The sequence below is a fragment of the Danio rerio genome, chromosome 5 (assembly GCF_049306965.1).
Source record: "Danio rerio strain Tuebingen ecotype United States chromosome 5, GRCz12tu, whole genome shotgun sequence".
In the NCBI taxonomy this organism is placed as follows: Eukaryota; Metazoa; Chordata; class Actinopteri; order Cypriniformes; family Danionidae; genus Danio; species Danio rerio.
In genome coordinates this window covers 13,835,538-13,857,374 of record NC_133180.1, presented here as the reverse complement: position 1 = coordinate 13,857,374, position 21,837 = coordinate 13,835,538, and the positions used below count along the sequence as shown (strand labels likewise).

The following is a 21,837-nucleotide window of genomic DNA, read 5'->3' as shown; positions in this document are numbered from 1 at the left end:
TTATTTCCCTTTAATGAGCTTCCCTATACAGTTTAATATGGCGCTTGGACCTGGAAACCAGTTCGCATCACACTTAACAAGCAGATAATGTGTCATGTCCTTATTATAAAGGTTTCATGACAGTCTTATGAACTTCCTCTTCAATTAAAGTGTTACCACTTTGTAAAGAACATGCTCTTTAGTATATTCAGTGCTGATGATACAGACTCTTCGCCTACAGGACGTTTTGTAACTATTGCTTGTCTCTATTTCTATTAAGTGAACATAGTCATGGGAACACATGAGTATTAACAGCTCACAGCATGTGATAAAGTGCCTTATCTTGATGTACACATTCAGAATCAGCTTCGAAGTACAAGCAAGCAGCTTGACTGATAAACTTAAGAGCGCTGAGTCTTCAATCGCCTACTTTTCTCTTTTTACTGCTGTCGTCGTTGTGCACATTTATACGTTTTTTACTAACTAAAGCCAATTCCTCTTGGACCTAAGTGTTCTCGCATGTTGTAATGGCATCTTTTATGCCTGTTAAAGTATGTTAACTGAATGTAAGTTCCGTCTCGTGGCATTTCTTATGCAGTTTTTGTGGACTTTGAACCAAACCGTTGGGTTTTAATCTCATATAATGTGAATAAAGTGCTTTTCACGTCACGTCTGGTGTCTGGATTTTTTTTTTTCTTCCTTGACTGCGCTAGCGTTTGCCACAGTTTTAGTTTAGCTGTGTCTGTGTGTGTGGTTAGCAACAAGTAAACCACACTAATATGCACTTAAGATTGCCTATCACATAAGCTTACACTCTCAATTATGCACACACAAGAAATAAACTACAGAACAAACCCGAACTCTTATGAGGAAAAAAATATTTGGATTAATTTCTCACATCACTTGAGTAGATCTTTTGTGTTTTTTTCTTTATTATTATTAAATCATAGCCATGCTTTTGTGCTGTATTATGTGTAAGCAATCTCTATGCATAAATATGCTTGAAAACCGCATGCTCTCCAATGAGGTTTTCCATTTGCACCTTCATAAAGTCTTTCTGAAACCTCAAATATTCATGCATGTCAAACATTATAAACACTATTTAATTTTTATTATTATTATTATTATTTTTGCATTTAAATCTGTTTTTAGTGATGACATTAAACTAACATAGCACTGTCTGAAGAATTGGGTTGAGCATTAAATTTGAGCATCGATTAACCCTTTCTGGCCAATTGATATTAGGCATGGATGTACAGTGAGGGAAATAAGTATTAAACACGACACCATTGTTCTCGGAAAACATATTTCTAAAGGTGCTGTTGACTTATTCACTAGATGTTGGCAACAACAGAAGAAATCCATATTTGCAAAGAAAACAATATTAATTAGTTTATGAATTAAATTATGAATAATACTGTAAAATGAAATGAAGTAGCGAACACGTAAAGAAAGGGATGTGTAAAAAAGCAGTGAAAGCCCAGACAGCAGCTGATGAAGATGAAACCAGTGTGGACATTTCAGCAAGACAATGATCCAAAACACAGACAAGGAAACTCTCGAATGCTTTTAGAGAAAGAAAATCCAGCTGTAGAATGGCCCAGCCAATCTCCTGACTTAAATCCAATAAATACATAGTAATAATATAAATTAATCTTGGTTTTCGCAGTATAATTCATTGGATTTACAAATTTTGTTTAAGGTAAATGGTTGCAAACAATTGATATGGGCTAAATTTAAACGTTTGTTCAGCTCATATAAACGGTTTGCAACCACTTACCTTAAACCAAATTTAGTAAATCCAATAAATATGTATATTTCGATGTACTGGGTTGTGGTTGGAAGGACATCCCCTGCATAAAACATATGGCAGAGTAGTTGGCGGTTCATTTCGCTGTGGCGACCCCTAATAAAATTTTATTTAAATCGATACGCAGCTCTTTAAAGCTTTTTGTAGCCTATTGGGTTGCGATTGGGTTGCGGCTGGAATGGCATCTGCTGCATAAATCATATGCTAGAGTTGTTGGCGGTTCATTCCACTGTGTCGACACCTGATTAAAAAAAGATCTAAGCCAATGGGAAATTAATAATTATAATTTTACAAAATAGTGACAACATTTTCTTTGGTTGTTTGCCTACTTTCTCAGTGTGTTTTGATATGGGGTGATTATTATGTAACTCTAATTAACTGTATTGCTATTATGAATATATTAATCGATATGCAGCTCTTTTTTTAATGAAAAGCTAATTGTCTCTATGGTACCGCTCTCTCCACTCCTGCCCACGTGATCTGCTCCGCTACTTCCTGCGGTAAAACACTCGCTCTCTCTCCGGCTGCAGTCAGTCAGTCAGTCGGTGAGTCGGTGCTCGGAGCCACGCGCACGTTAATTTACTATCAGCAGAAAATATATGCCTGTCAACAGCATTTCAGCCGCTGCTCTCCAACACCGAGTCTTCGGTTCAGTTTAAAAGCGTCGCTTTTCGCCGTGTTTCACTCTACCTAAGAGCTTTTCCTGGTGCTTTTGGGTGAGAAAAGCGCGTTTGTTTTGCTTGTGAAGGCAGCTTCAGTTTCTCAGCAATGGCGACAGCTGCGGTTTCTGCCCCTGCTGGCGGCGGCCCGAACCCCGGATCCGGTGCCGAGATGGTCCGCGGGCAGGCTTTCGATGTCGGGCCGCGTTACAGCAACCTCTCCTACATCGGAGAAGGCGCTTACGGCATGGTTTGGTAAGATGTTTTCCTTCTAACACTGATAGTTTACCAAAAAATTTACAATTATTTCATCATTTGCTCATTCTGTACTTGTTACAAATATTTCTCCTGTTGAACACGAAAGAAGATATTTTGAAAAATGATGGAAACCTGTAACCATTGACTTCTATGTGTTTTCCCCCCATGGTTAAGTGTTTTCAGCTTTCAAATGATCATCTTTTGTGTTAAATTGAATAGAGAAACTATATTTGGAAGCACTTGAGTAAATAGTGAGTAAATGTTAATTTTTGAGTGAACTATCCCTTTATATATCTGGTTATCGTTATTTTTCTGAGTATTAGTATGTGTTTATGTAGTTTTTTGTTGTTGCTTGGATTTGTTCATTCAATCACAGCGCAGTGCAGCAGCTACACTTATCACGGACGTGCTGGTTTTGCTTCAAACCAGTTGCATGCACTTTTCTTTTTTTCATATGTTGGACTGTTTTAAATGTAGATTGACTGTAGGAAACCAGTTCTGTTTGGTCATTCATTAGTGTTTGATTCATCATTTTTTGAATTGCAAATTTAGTTTTAGATTATGTATGTTTTTTTTTTACGTCCCACGGTTGTTGCATGTGTTTTCTGATGCTGAATTCATTCTTGAGGCCATTTAGGTTTAATATTAAGAGTGCACTGCACAGATTTGCAGAAATGTGCACTACACTCTGCACACTCTGTTGTGCTAGCAATCCGTGAATACAAAAATATCAGGCATCAAAACGTAATGTTCCATGCATGATCCGTGAAGCTCCCAGTCTGTACACATGAAGATATCAGATATCAAAACTTAATCCTGCGTGTGGATTTTACGCAGTGCTTTTCCAGGAATGTCAGGGTGGCATAGGGCTCTTCAGGGCAGCGTGGGCGCGCAGGCTCCCCAAGGTTGTGCAGAACTGCTAGGAACAAGAGGCACTTGGATCCGCTTGGCTGTTGGAGCTACCCACGAAAAACTGTTAAAACCGATAGTCCTCCAGTTGAACCTAAAACCCGGACTTTAAGCAATGCGTATAGATGCAAAAGTGGATGAACATCATTTTCCACATAGAAATGCTGTTTAAGGTTCTTACAGTATGCAAATGTTCACTTGTCTCGTAGTCAAATGGCATGATGTTTTTCCATCCAAAAGTATTTATATATGCTTTGAAGCATAACGCATGCAAGTTAAATGTGAAATATTACTCCAATACTGCCAATCAGCAAAATAGACAACTTTGTTAAATGAAAATATATTTATTTTTTGTCATTAAAGTTAGGGCTTGGCGGTGTCCAATCTTTAATTTTACTGTATGAGAACATTTATTTCATGTTAACAGTATCTTTCACAATATAGTGTTTAAAGGTAGTTATTCTGGAAAACGTACATAAGGGCTTTAATAAGCTTGGATATTTAAGAACATAAAGGATTTTATTTTATTTGATTATTTTGCATTTGATATTTAACCTTATAAATTCAATAAAGAAAGTATGACTTTAAATCAGGGGTCAGGGTTTTTTTTTTTTTTTTTTTTTTTTAAAGCAAAGAGCCATTTCTGATTTTTTTTGGCAAATGCATTTTTGTAAAGAGCCATTGCGGGAGTGTGTGTGTGTGTGTGTGTGTGTGTGTGTGTGTGTGTGTGTGTGTGTGTGTGTGTGTGTGTGTGTGTGTGTGTGTGTGTGTGTGTGTGTGTGTGTGTGTGTGTGTGTGTGTGTATTAATATATATATATATATATATATATATATGTGTGTGCTGTCAATCGATTAAAAAAATTAACTAATAAATCGAACCTTTTTAAAAAAATTAATCGCGATTAATCGCATTTAAAATACTGAAACTTGTAATTTTGCCTATTTAAATGTAAAATTAATGTAAACGCAAAAAAAAACTATTTAAATTCAAAATATAATTGTTTAATAGAATTTTTGTTTAACTTGTAACACAGATTTCTTCATATAAACAACATATTGTTTATAAATATATAAATATAAATAATAATATGTATTAAATAAATTAAAAGCTTTTACTATTTCATTGGGAGTGTAGTGGCTGGTATTTAGAGGTTTCTCTCAAAGTGCCTTTAAGGGGAGTCATTTCTCTGAGGGGCCATCTTTAAAAGACCTCTCGGGCATTCTCTCTGAATGAGGAAACATCAAGTTTCTGTTTGCCAAGCTTACAGTTACATTACATACATGGAATTAACAATAAAATTAAACAACAACTGTCCCATAAGCTTAGGTTATAAATGTTCGAATCAAACAAAATCAGCATTTTTAAAATTTTTTGCTAATGCGCATACACACTTGAAAAGAACGAGATCACGACACCGACCTCATTTATGGCGGTGTTACGCATTATCATCCTCTGAATAATGATTGTCAGATCGTGCTGCTCTTCTGAAGTAATCCACAACTTGGTCTTGATGAGTAATCTCCTCCAGAAATGACAGCGACTCTTTGTTTACAAGTTTGTGGGCATTTGAGTAGTTGCTGTCATGTGATTTGACAGCATTTGACAGGATTGGCTGTTTTTTGTTTTCAAGTGCTTCTGGTTCCTTTCAAAGTACTGATTTCAAGCTTGTGTGGATATATTTTGTCAGTGAAGCAAGAATTCGCTGAGATTCAGTGCGTTTGTTGACCACAAAAACTTTTGTAAAAGCACATGGCTAGTTCAAGCTTCTTCCTCAGAGAAACGTCAGTCTATAGCGATAGATAATTGTCTCTGGTACTAGTAGGCAGGGCTTAATTTGCCATATTGACCGTTATACTTTTCCCCATTTAAAACTATAGGAGTGAGATATCTTGTGTATTCTGTAGTCTGTTTCTGTTGCGTCAGACAAATTGCTTATCGGTGGAATCTTGTGGCTTCATGTGTATTTAGGGACGATGTGTTATAGTGTATAGAAGAATGAGTCATTTCATTAAATGTTATTATTTTTGGAGATTATAAACATCTTTCTTTCAAATGGGTGGAAGGAGGAAAGTTGGAAAATATAAATCAATATTTAAAATGGCAACAAATAATTATTTTTGAGCTCCACATTCATCTATTTAATATCAAGTGTTGAAAATACTCCTGGTGAGAGGTGTGCCTATGGTTATTTCAATGAATTGCGTTTTAGTTAGTTGGTTTGTCCTGAATTTAAATGTCCCATGAAATTAAATCAAAGTTTTTAGATGTTAGTATCAGTATTGTTTGTTTTTAGGATATCTAGAATAGGCATGGGCCGGTATAAGATTCTGACGGTATGATAACCTTAAATAAAAATATCTCTGTTTCACGGTATCACGGTATTGTGTTTACTGCTCTAAAATATGTATGAAGAATTCACATGCAAAAACAACTAAACGCCGTTTCCGCCAAAAATGAGATAATGACATCGAGTGAATGCTTTAGGCACGTAGTACACCATAAACAAATAGATTTGCTGCGAATCATCCAAATCCCAGCATCAGCGCATTCAGAAATTACAGATTGCTGGCAAAAGCCGCTAAACGCCACTTGCCTTTGACAGCAAAAGCTGCTATGTCCTGAGAACCAATCAGAAGGCGTGAATTGAATCATATGTTTTCAATGTGGCAGTGCACTAATACGCCGGCTTTTATGAGGAGACATATTCCACTTTCGATTTTGATTTTAAAAGATGGAGATTGATGAACTAGATGAGGCTGTCAGAATTCCGTGAATGGGAAATGAAAACGTCCCGTTCCTAAAAACTCTGTGCATTATAAGAAAAAGGAAACAATGTGCAGTCGGAAGTGTAACATGCATTCATAACATTTGTTTGTGTGGCAATACTACTTTGAATGAATCTGATTTACTATACAATAAACGGCAACTCCATTTCACGATATATAGTGAGAATAAATGAATGACAGCTTCAAAAATTGTCTGAGAGGCATCCCCTTTTTGCCCAGTAGACCTACCTTATGTTTAATTGCTAATGTAAGCTATTTTTTTAAAAAGATAAATATAATGTATAAAACTATAAATTATTAATATTACTTCATTATACCCATTACGTCTGATAGGATTTTTATATTAATGGACAATGCACAGATATTGATGTTTCACAATATTTTTACACTACATTATTTGAATCTACCAAGTTTCGTTTACAATGTTTGCAATGTTTACAGTGCTCTACTTACATTAAATCTGTATCCCAAATATCAGAAATGACAACAGATTATTAAGATTTAATTAATGTCAGTTTTAATGTTATTGATTAATGCACTTACTTAACAAATTTCATTAATTCATTTTCCTTCTGCTTTGTCCCTGGTTTATCTCAGCGGATTTACTTGACAGATTTATATACTTTAAATTTCAGGTGGTTTGTGTAGTGTGTTTCATGTTTGGTAAAATAATAATTTCTAATGGCATCTTCATTTTTAACTAATTACACTGTCTTGTTCCAATAGGTGGATTTAGAGGGTTTTGCATAAAAAGCAGACGTGGATTTAGCTGGGTTTGACGCAAAAGAAAATTTACCTTGTTAAATAACAAAGAATTGTCTAAAGTGACATTTTTGAAAAAAGGTATTTTATTTACTAGCTATTAACTTTATCATTACATATAAAATGAAACTTCTGAACCTTATCGGAGGAGCCTGATAGAAAATGCTCATTTACAAGAAAAGAGGTCTGATGGATTTAGAGGTTTTTGCATATGAACTCTTCATATATTCTAAAATGTTTGAGTAAAAAAATTTAAAAACAATATATAATATTTTTTGAAAGGTTTAAAATATTTTTTAGTGGTAAATATGTCAGGCTAATTAATTCAAATCAATCATTGACTTCTGCTGTCTTCATTAGTTTCAAAAATTTTAAAACGGCATCTTTGGATATCTTTTCTGCTGGAGATTCTGTTGTCCTAAAAAAAAGTAAATAAAAAAATCTTGCACATACCTTGGGAACGATATAAATATTGGTGGTTTCAAAACCTTGACTTTTCTAAGCTGCGATATTGGAATATATAAACGGTTATCGTCCCATGCCTAATCTAGAAGCTAGTGTGCAGCAAAACAGTGACAGTTTGCATTTAGAAGATAGAAAACTTAATATAGCATCAGTTCACCGAACTCACTGCTGTTTACTGAGTGTAAACACAGATACAGGGACGATGGAGCGTTTCAAAGTCTTGTCAATCAGCTGGTTTGTCTATAAGGTGACATACTAGTGATCCGCTAATGAATCGTGGCTTTAAAAAGCTCCTGTGAATTTATGTATGGTTATACTCAGTACACAGCAGTGAGTTCAGTGAACTGATAACCTTCACAGCCAATCACAGTCATTTCTGTTGAGCACGTAAACACAACGGCCAATTAGCGGTGTTTAAGAACAAGCTCAACAGTGCTCAAATGTTAGCTGGAAATTGACTTTTTAACATTTCAGTATCGATTGGTACCGAGTTCCAATATCCTGACAACTCGAATTTACATCAAGTCAAAAAATGATGCTTGCTGTTTCATACGATGATTTTTTTCAACTTAATTTTTTTCTTCAATTCACTTAAATTTCTAAAATCTAGTAAGCTAACTTAATTCCTTACGGTTGTCCCAACACAAATTAATTGCTTGGAACCCAGCATTTTTTTTACAGCGTTTATACACCGGTCTTGATATGATAACTGCGGAGAATGGCTGTGATCAAGTTTTTGAGCGTTTCTTTGAGAGACTGCTGGCTCAGATCTGCAGTCTGATGGCCCATCTGTTCTGCTGAGAGGAGTCCGTTGGCTAAACGAATGAGCTCATTGCTGGCAGGCCTAGTTTTGCTCTTCTCGCACGGATGAATGAATGGTTCACACCCACTCCAACAGCTCCAGAGTAAGAACAAGCCACCCTGGGTTGACTGTCATATGGACGTGTAGGCCTGTAACATGTTGTGCCGAGCAGGCTGTAGCTTTTATTCAGCCTTGCTTTTTGACCGACAACAGCTTTTTTGTGAAAAAGGAATGTTTAACGAAGAATGTTAATTATGTAATGACAATCAGCAGAGTGAAATGACAATGCAGAGTTATACCTGAGAAAAAAGTGATTATTATTGCTGTAAATGAAGAAGGTAGGCATGTTAAATAGTATTATTTTTTAAAAAGAAAGAGCAAGGTTGTAAGAAAAATACAGGAATGAAATGCATTGGATAAAATGGGATGGCACGATACTGAAATATATACGATATTGTTTTCTACACTGTAAAACCCAACAGTCAACTTTATCAAATGAAATGAGTGTAGTAAACTCAAAATTGACTGAAAGTTGATTGCACTCATTTGTAAAGAGTTTTGAACTCCGTGTTGAAGGTTAATTAAATACCTCATTACTTCAACTGAAATGGATTAAGTTCACTGTACTATAGATTAGTTTTTTTTTTTTTACTCATGGTTTGTAGCAATCGGTTTCCTCAAACGGTTTGAGTTACCTAAACTTATTGGGTTTTACAGTACTCGGTTGATTTTGAGTTCTCTTCATTTACCCAAATGGATATTCACAGTGCTCATTAGGATTAGTTTTTGAACATATTTGTTTAATTTTGTTTGGTTTGTTTTTTTTTTAATGTGGGTTGTTGCAATCAGTTTCCTCAAATGGTTTGAGTTACCTTAACTTTTTGGCCTTTATATTAAAGTATTGTGATAACAATATTTTTATTAGCAATGTTTTGAAATCATATATTTAATTAATGATGTTAAAACAAACATGTTTTTCGAATGTTAATGTGCAAACATTTGGGGCCCTATCATACACTCGGCGCAATAAGGCTCAAGACTTTTTTGGTGTGATTTGTTGCTATTTTCAGACCAGCGCAACAGTAATTTTCATGTTTTGTGCCATGTTTTTTAAATAGCAAATCTATTTGTGCCACTTTGTGTACTCATGGGTGTGCCGGTCTAGAAATGAGATGTATTAAGGGCCATTGTTGGCATGTTGCTATTTTGATGAACTGAAATAGACTGCGCCATTGACCAACTAAAAGCTGGTCTAATCCTTGCAGAGCACGTTAGTTATGCGCCTATGCGGGTCCAAATGCATATACATTGCTTAATAAACACAGGATGTACAAAAGTACACAAAAATCTTTACATATGAAAAAAATTAAAGGATTAAAATGTTACAAAAACGATTATTTTCTACATGAATATAAAAAGTACTTGCTTCAAACCTTCTTCATCTCGGGGGTCTTTTTCAGTTTTTTTCATGACAATTTGCATTTCTATATTGTTGTTATTATTAGCAGTATTATTTATTATATGCATATTTATATTTGTTTTAATAAAAACTAGTTCAGATTTGTCGACCTGTCGGGTTTTGGAGATGTCTGCATTACCATATGGGGAATGTGTGTTTGGATATAACTCTGTTTTTTGTAGAGGTGTCAAAATTAATTGTTTCTTCAGTGCACCGCAATGCAGACGCGGACAATACGGTATAGGTTCAGTAATAATCATAACCGGTTATTATGTACTGACGTCGTTTATCTCATATGCGCTCTGTCACGAGGGAGGCGAGCGTGAGTATTTACAACGCTCCAATGACTTAAAATAAATAAACTGCACAATTTCATTTTGTAATATTTGTTTAAACTATTTTCAAAACTTAAAATCACAAATTACAATGCAAATTAATGCAAATAAAATGTTTTAATTGTTTAAAATATATTTGCTTCTTGTTGAACGGTATTTTTGAAGCAAAGTTTTTTACATTTTTATATTCCTATTATTTTATAAATGCATAATTTTCACATGACAATTTGTCATTTTCTTTGGAAAGAAGTTACATTAGCATCTTAAAATGCATGTTTTTGTACTTATTTAAAAAAAATATATATATTTTCAAAATAATTTTAGCATTTTTAAGCATGTTTTTATTCTTGCTTTTAGCTTTTTATATATACCTCTGGTGTTGTATTAGAGCACGTACGTTCTGTCATTTGAGATGCTGTGCACAAAAGAGACCTTTTTGCTGACATCTGTTCTGTTGTGTCTCTAAAGATGAGGTGCTGATGTCATCAGCTCCTCAAGTGTCCTCTGTATAGGACTCAATTTTCTTTCAATACCAGAGACTTTAGATTTTTTCCTTATTATTTTAGAAATGCTGCTCTTTGCTCTCCTTAAAGAGATAGTTCTGATCATTTATTCACTATTTACTTTCCCTCAAAAGGTTCCAAGCTTTTGAGATTCTTCTGTTGAACACAAAATACTATTGAAGTCAATGGTTACAGATTTCCAACATTCTTCAAAACGTCTTCTTTTGTGTTTGTCAACAGAAGAAAAAAACTATTATTTTCATTTTCAGCGATTCCAAACAATTATGAGTTTATTTAACAAACTGAAAACCTGTAACCTTTGACTTGCATAGTAGAAAAAACAAATACCGTTAAAGTCATTGGTTGTAGGTTTCCAACATTCTTCAAAACATCTTTTATGTTCATCTACGTATTTTCATTTTAGTGGTTCTACATCTTTGAGTTTCTTTAACAGTCTGAAAAACTGTAACCTTTGTCTTGTATAGTAGGTAAAACATACGATTGAAATCAATGGTTGCAGTTTTCCAACATTCTTCAAAACATCTTCTTTTGTGTTCATCAACATATTTTCATTTTAGTGATTTTAATTCTTTCAGTTTCTTTAACACAGTGAAAACCTGTAACCGTTGTCTTCTATAGTAGGAAAAACGAATACTATTGAAGTCAATGGTTACTGATCTCCAACATTCTTTAAAGCATCTTCTTTTGTGTTCAACATTTTTTTAAGGAAAAATCTAAACTATTATCATTTCTAGCTGAACTCTTTCTTTAAACGCTGCACTGCATGCTTGTTGGGAGTTCTGGATGTTTTACTGGATTTTGCATCCTGCATTACACCCCAGTGTGCACAAGGAAGCATTTCGGGACACACCGTCATCCCATCCTGTTTTATGCAAAATACATGCCAGTTTTAGTTGCCAGTGGTTTTGGCAAACCAGATCATAAACAATGGGTCATTTGATTTTGAATGCTTGAATCCTAGAAATTTCCACGGTTGCAAAAAAAAAAAGCATTGTGGAGATCTTCTGAACCGATGACGTCCAAAATCTTGGATCTGCTTTCTGCATCCCACAGCAGATTGTAAACACAGAAGCGTTCCAGTAACTGCATCTGCGGGTCAGTTTTCCTCCAAAAGCGTTCGCCCAAGCCCCCCCGTGATGTAATAGCTGGAGAATGTGGAGTTTAGCTGTGCTTCTGAGGGAGGGCTTTGGCTTTTAAAAAGTGAATGAGTGAACGGAGGACAGGAAATGGAAGGAAAGGGGCGAGTAAGTGGATTTAGGAGTGGAGAAAGTGAGGCGAAAGGCTGCAGTCCATTTTGTTGTTCGCCTGCACTGAAGCGGTGATTCCCGTAAATGCGTGTGTGTGTGTGTGTGTGTGTGTGTGTGTGTGTGTGTGTGTGTGTGTGTGTGTGTGTGTGTGTGTGTGTGTGTGTGAAACATTTGGTCCCATTGTATAACAGTGTCTAATTACTGGAGGTGACGTTCTCTGTGGATTCTCATGGCAAGTGTAATTAAGCTGTATTACAGAGACTTAAATACAGGGTTTAATGTTTTGGGTATAAATAAGTTGTTGCAATTTTTTTGTCATGTTGTTGATGATATTGCTCTCACTATTTTGAACAGGCACTATGTTTGTGTAAGCTGCTTTAAGCTGTGTAAGCTATCTTTTTTATTTGATCAAATATGGGGTAGCACGGTGGCTCAGTGGTTAGCACTGTCGCCTCACAGCAATAAGGTCGCTGGTTCAGTTGACATTTCTGTGTGAAGTTTGCATGTTCTTCCTTATGTTCGCGTGGGTTTCCTCTGGATGCTCCGGTTTCCTACACAGTCCAAAGACATGCGCTATAAGTGAATTGAATAAACTAAATTGGCCGTAGTAGTGTATGAGCGTGTGTGTGTGAATGTGAGACTGTAAGGGTGTTTCCTAGTATTGGATGGGCGTTCGTTGCGTAAAACATGCTGGAAAGGTTGGCGGTTCATTCCGCTGTGGAAAGAATGAATGAATTTTCTCAAATAATAATACATTTGGATCAGATACATGTGAGAAAACATCTGAACACAGTCACAAATATAAGCATAAAATCTGTACATCCCCTTTCTCTCTTAGCTGTATATGCTTTCCTCTGTGCGCATGTAATCTCATGTTATACATAAGAATAAAAAGAAAAAAAAGAAAGGGAAAGCGGAGAAAAAAATACATATGCAGTTAAAGTCAGAATTGTTAGCCCCCTGTTGGATTTTTTTTCTTTTTTAAATATTTCCCAAATGATGTTTAAGAGAGCAAGGAAACAAAACTGTACATGTAGGGAGTGATCCATCAGATCTTAAAGGGGACCTATGATGAAAATCATCTATTGTAAGCTGTTTGGATAGAGCTGTGTGTAGGTATAGTGTGGCGCAGTCATATTGTAGTGATAGAAACACAACAAGTCTCTTTTTTTAAAAATTTCCTGATGTTAAAATAGGATCTAAATCCCAGTGATTTTGAGGTCCACCACAACGTGACACAGGAGTGCAGTTTTTCCCTGCCCACCGAATTGATCGACAGGCGCCATATTCCTATAATAAAATGTTAACACAGAATTTTTATTTGCAAAGAAACTGAGATTAAAATATTTATTACAACTCTCTGTGATTTTCTTTTATTTATTTATTTATTTTTTAATTAAGTTTAAAACGTTTAAAAAACTAGAGCATGTTTGTAACAAAGACAGTAAACTGCAAACAGTATACTGCATATGGCATGTGTGTGTGAATCATAATTTCAAGAAGGCTTGAATAAACTCCACCACAAATACATCAAATAAACTTCAGTGTTTCCTCTAGGATTTTTCCAGCTATGGTGGCAGGCCTTTTACACAGATCTACCAACTACTCATGACGTTATTTCAGTGACAAAGGCTGTAAGTGCAATATTACAAGTCGAGATCACATTTATGTAATGCAAGCATGCAAATCTCTTTGCTTGTGCGCCGATTTCCTCTGTTCGTGCACAAAACTTCTTGTACACCCTTAAATAAACACTTCCACGCAGATATTCTTGTACGCTTTAAAATAAACACTGCTGAAGTGTGATTTAGTGTGTTTATGTATGTCTCCAGCATGACTGAATATGTATATATATATATATATATATATATATATATATATTTTGTGGTGGTAATTCCTAAATTTGCAGACAATTTTGCGATTTTTAAAATTTATATAAATATCGAAAATTAAATGTAGATATATTATTTACCATATTAGGTAGCCTACTGTGTAAGGTGTACAATCTGACACAATGACAATGACACAAATCATTAAAATTAATCTTTATTTTGGTCTGACATCTGTACTTCACTCAGGACATGCATTCCTTCTAACTTAATACACCTAAAAGACGTATTGCTGTAAAACTCATTAATGGCAGGGAAGCGTTATCTCTCGTCAATGACTGAAAAAGGGTTTAGCGAAATCATTTATCCATTTGACGCTTGAATTCGGTCACGTCAGGGGCCGTCATGCCATCTCTATCATTGTAAGCTGCTTGCTTTTTCTGTCTGTCCCATTGCTCTGTTTGTTGGGCGTTTGCTCCCATTTTTTTTTGCAGTCTGAAACGTGTCAAGTGCAAGAAGCGCCCAATTTGCGCTGTGTCATTCACTCGATTTGCACCACAGGATGTCTAATCGCATCTTTGCATTGACCTCACATGTAAATCACTCACAGTTCATCCGTGTCTGCTTACTGCTCAGGCTGCAAAACAATTCCCCCCACTTCCATGTAATGATGGGATTGTCAGGGTGCAGTTCAGACGTCATTTTTTGAGACATTCCAATACATCTACATGATTTATAAACGTTGCATACGCAGCGCATGTAAACAATTAATTTCAAACTGAAATAAATCTAATTTGATATTTGTTTTGGAATTGAATATTTTAGGTGAATGTTTAATTTTTTTTGCGATTTTATTTTGCGTTTAAGAATTTTGCATGATCGAAAAAAAAAAAATCTGACTTTTTGGTGAATTTTTTTTGCACTGGATTCAGCAATCGCAAAATTGAAAAAAAAAAGAGGGTCTGGTAAAACATATGGCAGAATAGTTGGTGGTTCATTCTGCTGTGGTACCCGCTGTGGTGACTAAGCCTTAAGGAAAATGAATATTTACATGCATGCAAATATTTGACAATTTTTATGGGGATTTAGCTAATTTCCCACTATAGACATCCTAAAATAAATTATTAATTAGTAATATGCATTGCTAAGAACTTGCATTATTTGGACAGCTTTACCATATTTATATTTAATTTGTCTTGACTTCTCAGATTTCAGATATTCAAATAGTTGCGTCATCTCGGTCAAATAATATCATATTCTAACAAAATCCATACTTCAATGAAAAGTTTATTTTGTGCTTCATGGTCTTATGATCCAGGGTCATACATGTACAGGTTTCCTTAATTACATTTCCGTTCACTTGACCCAGATCTAATGCGTTTATTTATTAGGCTTTGACATGAAGCGCAATATTTATTGGCTGTTGGACTTTGCAGAGTTGGTTTTAGACTCTGATTCAGAGTGTGTGGCTCTAATCTTTTGATGTCGACTACAATATGTTACGGCTTGCTGGTTTAATTCTCTAAAGTGTTGCAACACTTGTGTGGTGTGCTGTTATTGCAGAAGTAGATCTGTGGGCAGTGTCTCTAAACCAGGAGGAGGAATATTGTAGGTTTGACTACTGCTTTCTTTAAGATTCTCTTGATGAAGTTTGCCTTGGTAATCGAGAGATGTTTTCTACAATGTGCGATGTAGACATTTGTGGGAAACATTAAAGCTCACAGCTGCACTGCGCATTAAATCAGCTGTTTTATTAGCAATTTTGGAAATGGTTTTAATAGCTATAACATTGGTATAACTTCCAACCATTAGATACAGAACATAATTCTCCAGCTTCTGTTTCATTCTGCACTTTATACTTGTACATTTGTTTTCCTCGGCTTACACTAATGTCATAAAAGCCTCCTTCCACTAATTGGATGACTTCTGGTTTCATTAAATTTGTGAAATCACTTGATTCAGAATTTTATAGTAGCACTACTAGAATAAATGCTTTTAAGTGATTTCATTGAACGTGTCAAGATCACTAACATTGATTTTTTTTTAAATGTTTTTTTTTCAGTGCCCATAAAAAACCCCTTTTTTTTTTTTTTTTTAGATGTAATATTTCATAATTATGCTTGATGAGAATCTGGTAACACTATTTATTGCAAACATTACAGGAAAAACTGCATCCTGACCACTTCTTTATTAATCATTATGGTAACATTGAATAATATGGTTTAATTTGTAAATGCCTGTTCATGTTTGTTTGCTGTGCATTAGCACATTTTAGCAGGATTATTGTATTAGTAAATGCAAATTTAATTTAAATAGTGTTGTATGTAAGTTTTTGACTCCTTCTAAAGCATAAAAATACTACAATATGTTTGCAGATATTTAAAAAACATGCTAAAGGGAACATTCTTGTTTATCTGAAAAACAATGCTGAAGTCAGATTTTCTGCTTTCCGGAATGTCTGTCTTTGTTTTGGTCATCTAACCAGCACAATGCCACTTTAGCCAATTAGATTACAGCACTCCGGGTTGCCTTGGTGGAAAACAGCGTATTTCATTAATTTAGTCATGAAGGCTCTCTAAGCATACATCTGTGACCGAAATGCAACCTCTGGTGGACAGTAGCAGCCTCTGAAATGAGATGCAGATTCAGAGTCCCACATGAGGTTAGCAAATAATATAAACATTATGGGCTCGATTTTGACGGTCCATGCGCAAAGCAAACGCTTTCAGGGCGTGTCAGAATCCATATTTGCAAATTTAAGGACGGGAAAATCCACTTTTTGCCGTGGCACATGGTCTAAAAGGGGTTGGTTTTGAGAATAAAACAATCAGAGTGTCATCTCCCATTCCCTTTAAGAGCCAGCTGCGTCGTGTCATAAGCACATTTGCTATTTACAGGACGTAAAGTAAGTTCACTTTTGCTTTTGCTCTCGTGGACAGGGAAACCTTTACGCAAAGACATAAATTAGCCTATAAATAATTAATTTTGCAGTGGTTTTTAAATTCATGTAGGTTAGAAATTAATATGTTTTGTAATATTTTAATCATTTATATTTATATCCTATATATATCCTTATTATATATATCCTTAATATATTATATCTTTTTCATATGTAAAGATATTTGCGTATTGCTCTACATCTTGTGTGTAGTGTGTAAGCCAGGCGCACTTTGCGCCAGATAATAGACCGACTTTGTTCTGGTCTAAAGATCAGACTATTTACAGTTTCTCAAAATAGCAACGCGCCAAAACATGCCTGCTTTTTTAGACCAGAACGCCTATGGGTGCACATATGATCACAAATGCATTTGCTATTTAAACAGTGTGGCGCAATGCCTCAAATTGACCCTTGCGCTGAGGTGAAAGTAGCAAATAGCAATTGCGTTGCATCTTGCGCCACATTGCGCCGGGTGTATGATAGGTCCCTATGAATGTAAGCATTAGGTGAGCATGTTACATTGTAACTCCGTGTCCTACCAACACGCTATGTGACGAGATTAGCAGTGATGAGCATTTTGGCTAGTTGCACCAGACGAAACATGAGGAAATTTAAATACAGCCATTCAGAAGCACAGAATAGTGTACTCACTGCACTTCAATGAAATGGTAAGGATTATAATATAATTAATACATATTAAACCTCTTTAACATTATTAAATGTACATGCTGAACTACTGATATGTGTTAGTTTGCACCGAGTCACAATTCTAAACAGTTTATTTTATTTTCAAGATCTGAGGTGAACCATCTGCTGCTGCTTTCAGTAGTATGGCAATAAATGTAATGTAACATGGCATTCAAACTCTCATTGTTAGCATTTAAAACTAAATAATGCACATGAGGTGTACCTGAGGTGACTATTGTCATAGTTTTCTGTTATCAGCTGCAAGAAATTGAAGCCGTTTCTATAATATAAATTTCAGGTGTTGATTGGGATGAAAACTCCTTTTAATATGGAAAATATTCCTTCTATCGTGCGCCTTTGCTATTAAGAACACCGTATAAATCAGCCTTTAGGCTCTAGTCAGGAACGCTTGTGATGATATCGTCAATCTGGCAACCGGCACTTGCATGTTTTGAACCAAGAGTGCAATACCTAGATCAATCACTGGATGTCCAACTTATATACTACACATTTAAGATTGTTATCCTATAGAACTTTTATTATTTGATATTACCTAATGTAGTTAAAGAAACAGTTAATGCAAAAATGAAAATTTACTACTTAAGTGGTTCCAAATATTTATTATGAGTTTGTTTTTTCTGTGGAACGCACAAGATTTTGAAGAATGTTAGAAACTGATAACCATTACCACCTATAGTAGGAAAAACAAATGCTGTTGAGATCAATGTTTACAGGTTTCCAACATTTTTTACATTTTTATATTTTGTGTATAACAGAAGAAAGAACCTCAGAATGGTTTCTAACAAATAAAGACAAATAAATTAATTCTGGGTGAACTATCCCTTTAAATATATATTATGCGACTTTATGCATTTCCAGTTATTTATCAGAAAGAAAAAGCTCATTTGAACAAATTACACCTGTACTTTTTTTTTCTTTTTTTTTTTTTTAAAGTTAATCTCTCCTTTTCAGGCACGTGCACACATAGAGCTCAACCTTTGCAGTGCACATGCCCTTTTTAGTCTTGAATAGAAAGTGCCCTTTTAAAATGATCTGAAGTGCCCCAGCGACAACATTTACTCCATGTTTGATTTAGTTTCTTATGCATTTATGAAATGTGTTGTGCAGGCTATAATTTAGCCTATATTTTATCCACAACACAATGAGAGAAACAGGGTTTCCTGATAGATTAAAGATAGCAAGCTAAAATGAACCTCTTGACAGTTGAAAAGATTTAACGAGGCATAATGGAATTACATATTTTTGACAAATGAAGTGTGGTTATTTCTGAGTGAGAGAGCAGGTGCTGAGAGCTCATTAATATTCATGACCATTTCAAATATGGTCAATTAGTTTTTTTATTTTATTTTCTGTGGATATTCTGGGGTACTAAATGAGCGTGTAAAACTATTTCTGGAGAATTTTTGAACTTATCCAAGTCACATACCTACTATTTAGATATCAGAGAACAATCTGTTTTGTGACCCAATGCACTATATTTAAAATATTTTATCAAATTGGCAGTTTAAAATATTATATCAAATTGGATTTCAATATCCACATTTTTTCTAGATCTGCAATATTTTTATTATATTTAACAATTGAAGAGTTTAGATGCAAAAACCTCTAAATGCCGTCTGAAATGTTTCTCTAAAATATGTATTTTTATCAGTCTCCAGTGTGTCTTCAGTAATCTTCATTATCTTCAGTAATATGAATTTTATGGCAAAGAATAAGTCCTTTTCCTAGTCTTGAAAGTAAAATATCTCAACATAAACAAAGGAGGCTGAGAAAAACGTTCAGTTTCTATGGAAATTTCATACAGCACTTGGAGGTTTTGGCATCTGATGTCTTTAACTATATAATGAATCTTCACTGCATTGTTTTGCGATTTTGTATTTTTCAAATAAATAAACAAATGCTATTGAAGTCAATGGTTACATTTCTCAAAATATCTTCTTTTCATGTGAAATAAACTTAGAAATGTTTCTGACAAGTAAAAGGTGAGTAAATGATAGCAATTATTAATTTTAGGTAAATAATCATCTTAAAATACATTAAGCGACCTTATGCATTTCTAATTATTTATCAAAAAGAAAAAGCAAACATGATCAAATTAGACCTGTTAAGTTTGTTTTTTTCATCGTTTCATCTCTTTTTTTTAAATCATTGTTTACTCTATTTGATTTAACTTCTAATGCATTTAAAAAATGATTTGTGCAGCACATTTGTCAAGATAATCATAAAATGCATTCATATTTTGGATGAAAAAAGCAATTAGTGTCGCATTCAGATGTACAGATTACTACTGATAATACCAATCGAGGTATCAGTCACAATTTTAAAAACACAATTGTGAAACATAGATCATTGAACTATTATACACATCCAAGATGCTATATTGTGCTTTTATTAATATAGCCTCAGTTCTCCAGCTTATTAAGTAATTAAAGTCATTTTTCTACATTGAGGGTGAGAGTTTCCTGTCACTGCGACCATTAAATGCGTCACTCGGTGTAAAGGCTTATCTCTCTATGGCTGTTTGCTTTTGCAGGTTGACTCACTCATTCAGAAGCTGGTATCTATAGCTGGAGTAAATTGAGATCTTGTGTGCCCTCGTTTTCAAACAGCACCTCTTCATTATTGTTGCTATTACATTTAATAATTACGATAATGACTGTTTGTCCACTTGAGCTTGAGTTCAGCGAATGGAGTCTGTTTGTACAGGTCAAAGTGTCTGTGATGATGAGAACTGAACGTTTCTGCATAGCAAAGGGGTTTTGTGCTTGAATATATCTGGGACAGGTTAAGACTTGATTCTCAGTCTGCCAGTATTAAAGGTGCTATATAATGAAAATCTGGATATAGGCAAAGATGAATTATAAGAGTTCAGTGTGGAAATAGTCATACAGTGAGTCTCAAATATTATTTCCTCGTTCCTCATGTAAATCATACAAGTGTAAATCCCTGATGGTATATGGGCCTATCAGAACACAGTACAGACTGTTATGTTGCACACAAGGCTATTAGTATTACACCCTCAACATTTGCATGTGCCATCAGTTTGCCAGACAAAACACAGGCTTTTACAGATCTTGGGCCCTATCATACATTCGGTGCAATAAGGCGCAAGATATGTTTCTATTTTCAGACCAGCGCAACCCTAATTTTCAAGTTTTGCACCACATTGTTTAAATGGCAAATCCATTTGCGCCACTTTATGTACTCGTGGGTGTTTCGGTCTAAAGCTGAGGTGTGTTAAGGCCCATTGTGAGTGCATTGTTATTTAGAGGAACTGAAACAGACCGTGCCACTGACCAACTGAAATCTGCTCTAAAGTCCAGCGCAGAGCGTGTTAGGTGTGCGCCTATGCGCGTCCAAACGCTGAAACATTGCTTAATAAACACAGGATTTACAGCAACACACAAATATCTTCACATAAAAAAATAAAGAATTAAAATGTTACAAAAATGAATATTTTCGACATAAATATAAAAACCACTGTCTGCATGCCTTCATCATCTCAAGGGGGCTTTTTCAGTTTATTCATGACAATTTGCATTTGTGTTATGTTGTTATTATTATTAGCATTATTAATTATTATATGCATATTTATATTTGTTTTAATAAAACAAGTTTAGTTTTATTTCAGCTAGAATACAAGCAGTTTTTAATAAAAAAAATAGCTTAAAGGGGCTAATAATATTGCCCCTAAAATGTTTTATTTCAGCTACATAACAGTCTAGAGAACAAACCATCGTTATACAATAGCTTGTCTAATTACCCTAACCTGCCTAGTTAACCTAATTAACCTACAGTAGTTAAGCCTTTAAATGTCACTTTAAGCTGTATAGAAGTGTCCTGAAAAATATCTTGTCCAATGTTATTTATTGTCATCATGGCAAAGATAAAATAAATCAGTTATTAGAAATAAGTTATTAAAACTATTATGTTAAGAAACGTGTTGGAAAAATATTCTCTCCATTAAACTGAAATTGTTGAATAAAATAAACAGGGGGGCTAATAATTCTGACTTTAACTGTATATACTGAATTTATGATGTTTCTTAAAAAATATTGCAAAATGTAATGACCCAGCTATTAGTCTATAAAATAATTCAATAAATATCTACATTTTTTACATAATGCTAATTTAAAAAAGAACAGGAAAGAAACAATTTGCTAAGTAATTATTGCATTGATTTGTAGGTACCAATCCAATAAATACTCAATCTAAAAATAAGGATAGTTTTTTTTACACAATTTCCATAAATATATTTTCCAAAAAATATATATTATAGCATGAAATAACATTAAATGCAATAAGAAATGTTTAAAAAAAAATCATGAATAGCCAAAAATGGCAAAAAAAAAATGTAAGAAAACA

At 34.6% G+C, this 21,837-nt stretch overlaps 1 protein-coding gene across 1 annotated transcript in view; it reads left to right on the top strand.

Moving 5' to 3' along the window:
* The first annotated feature begins 2,321 nt into the window (after nucleotides 1-2,321).
* mapk1 (mitogen-activated protein kinase 1) overlaps nucleotides 2,322-21,837 on the top strand; it is a 64,274-nt gene continuing 44,758 nt past the window's right edge. The window contains 1 exon segment of the mRNA NM_182888.2: nucleotides 2,322-2,703. Within this exon segment, the coding sequence (NP_878308.2) occupies nucleotides 2,558-2,703 (146 nt within the window). The 5' untranslated portion in view covers nucleotides 2,322-2,557.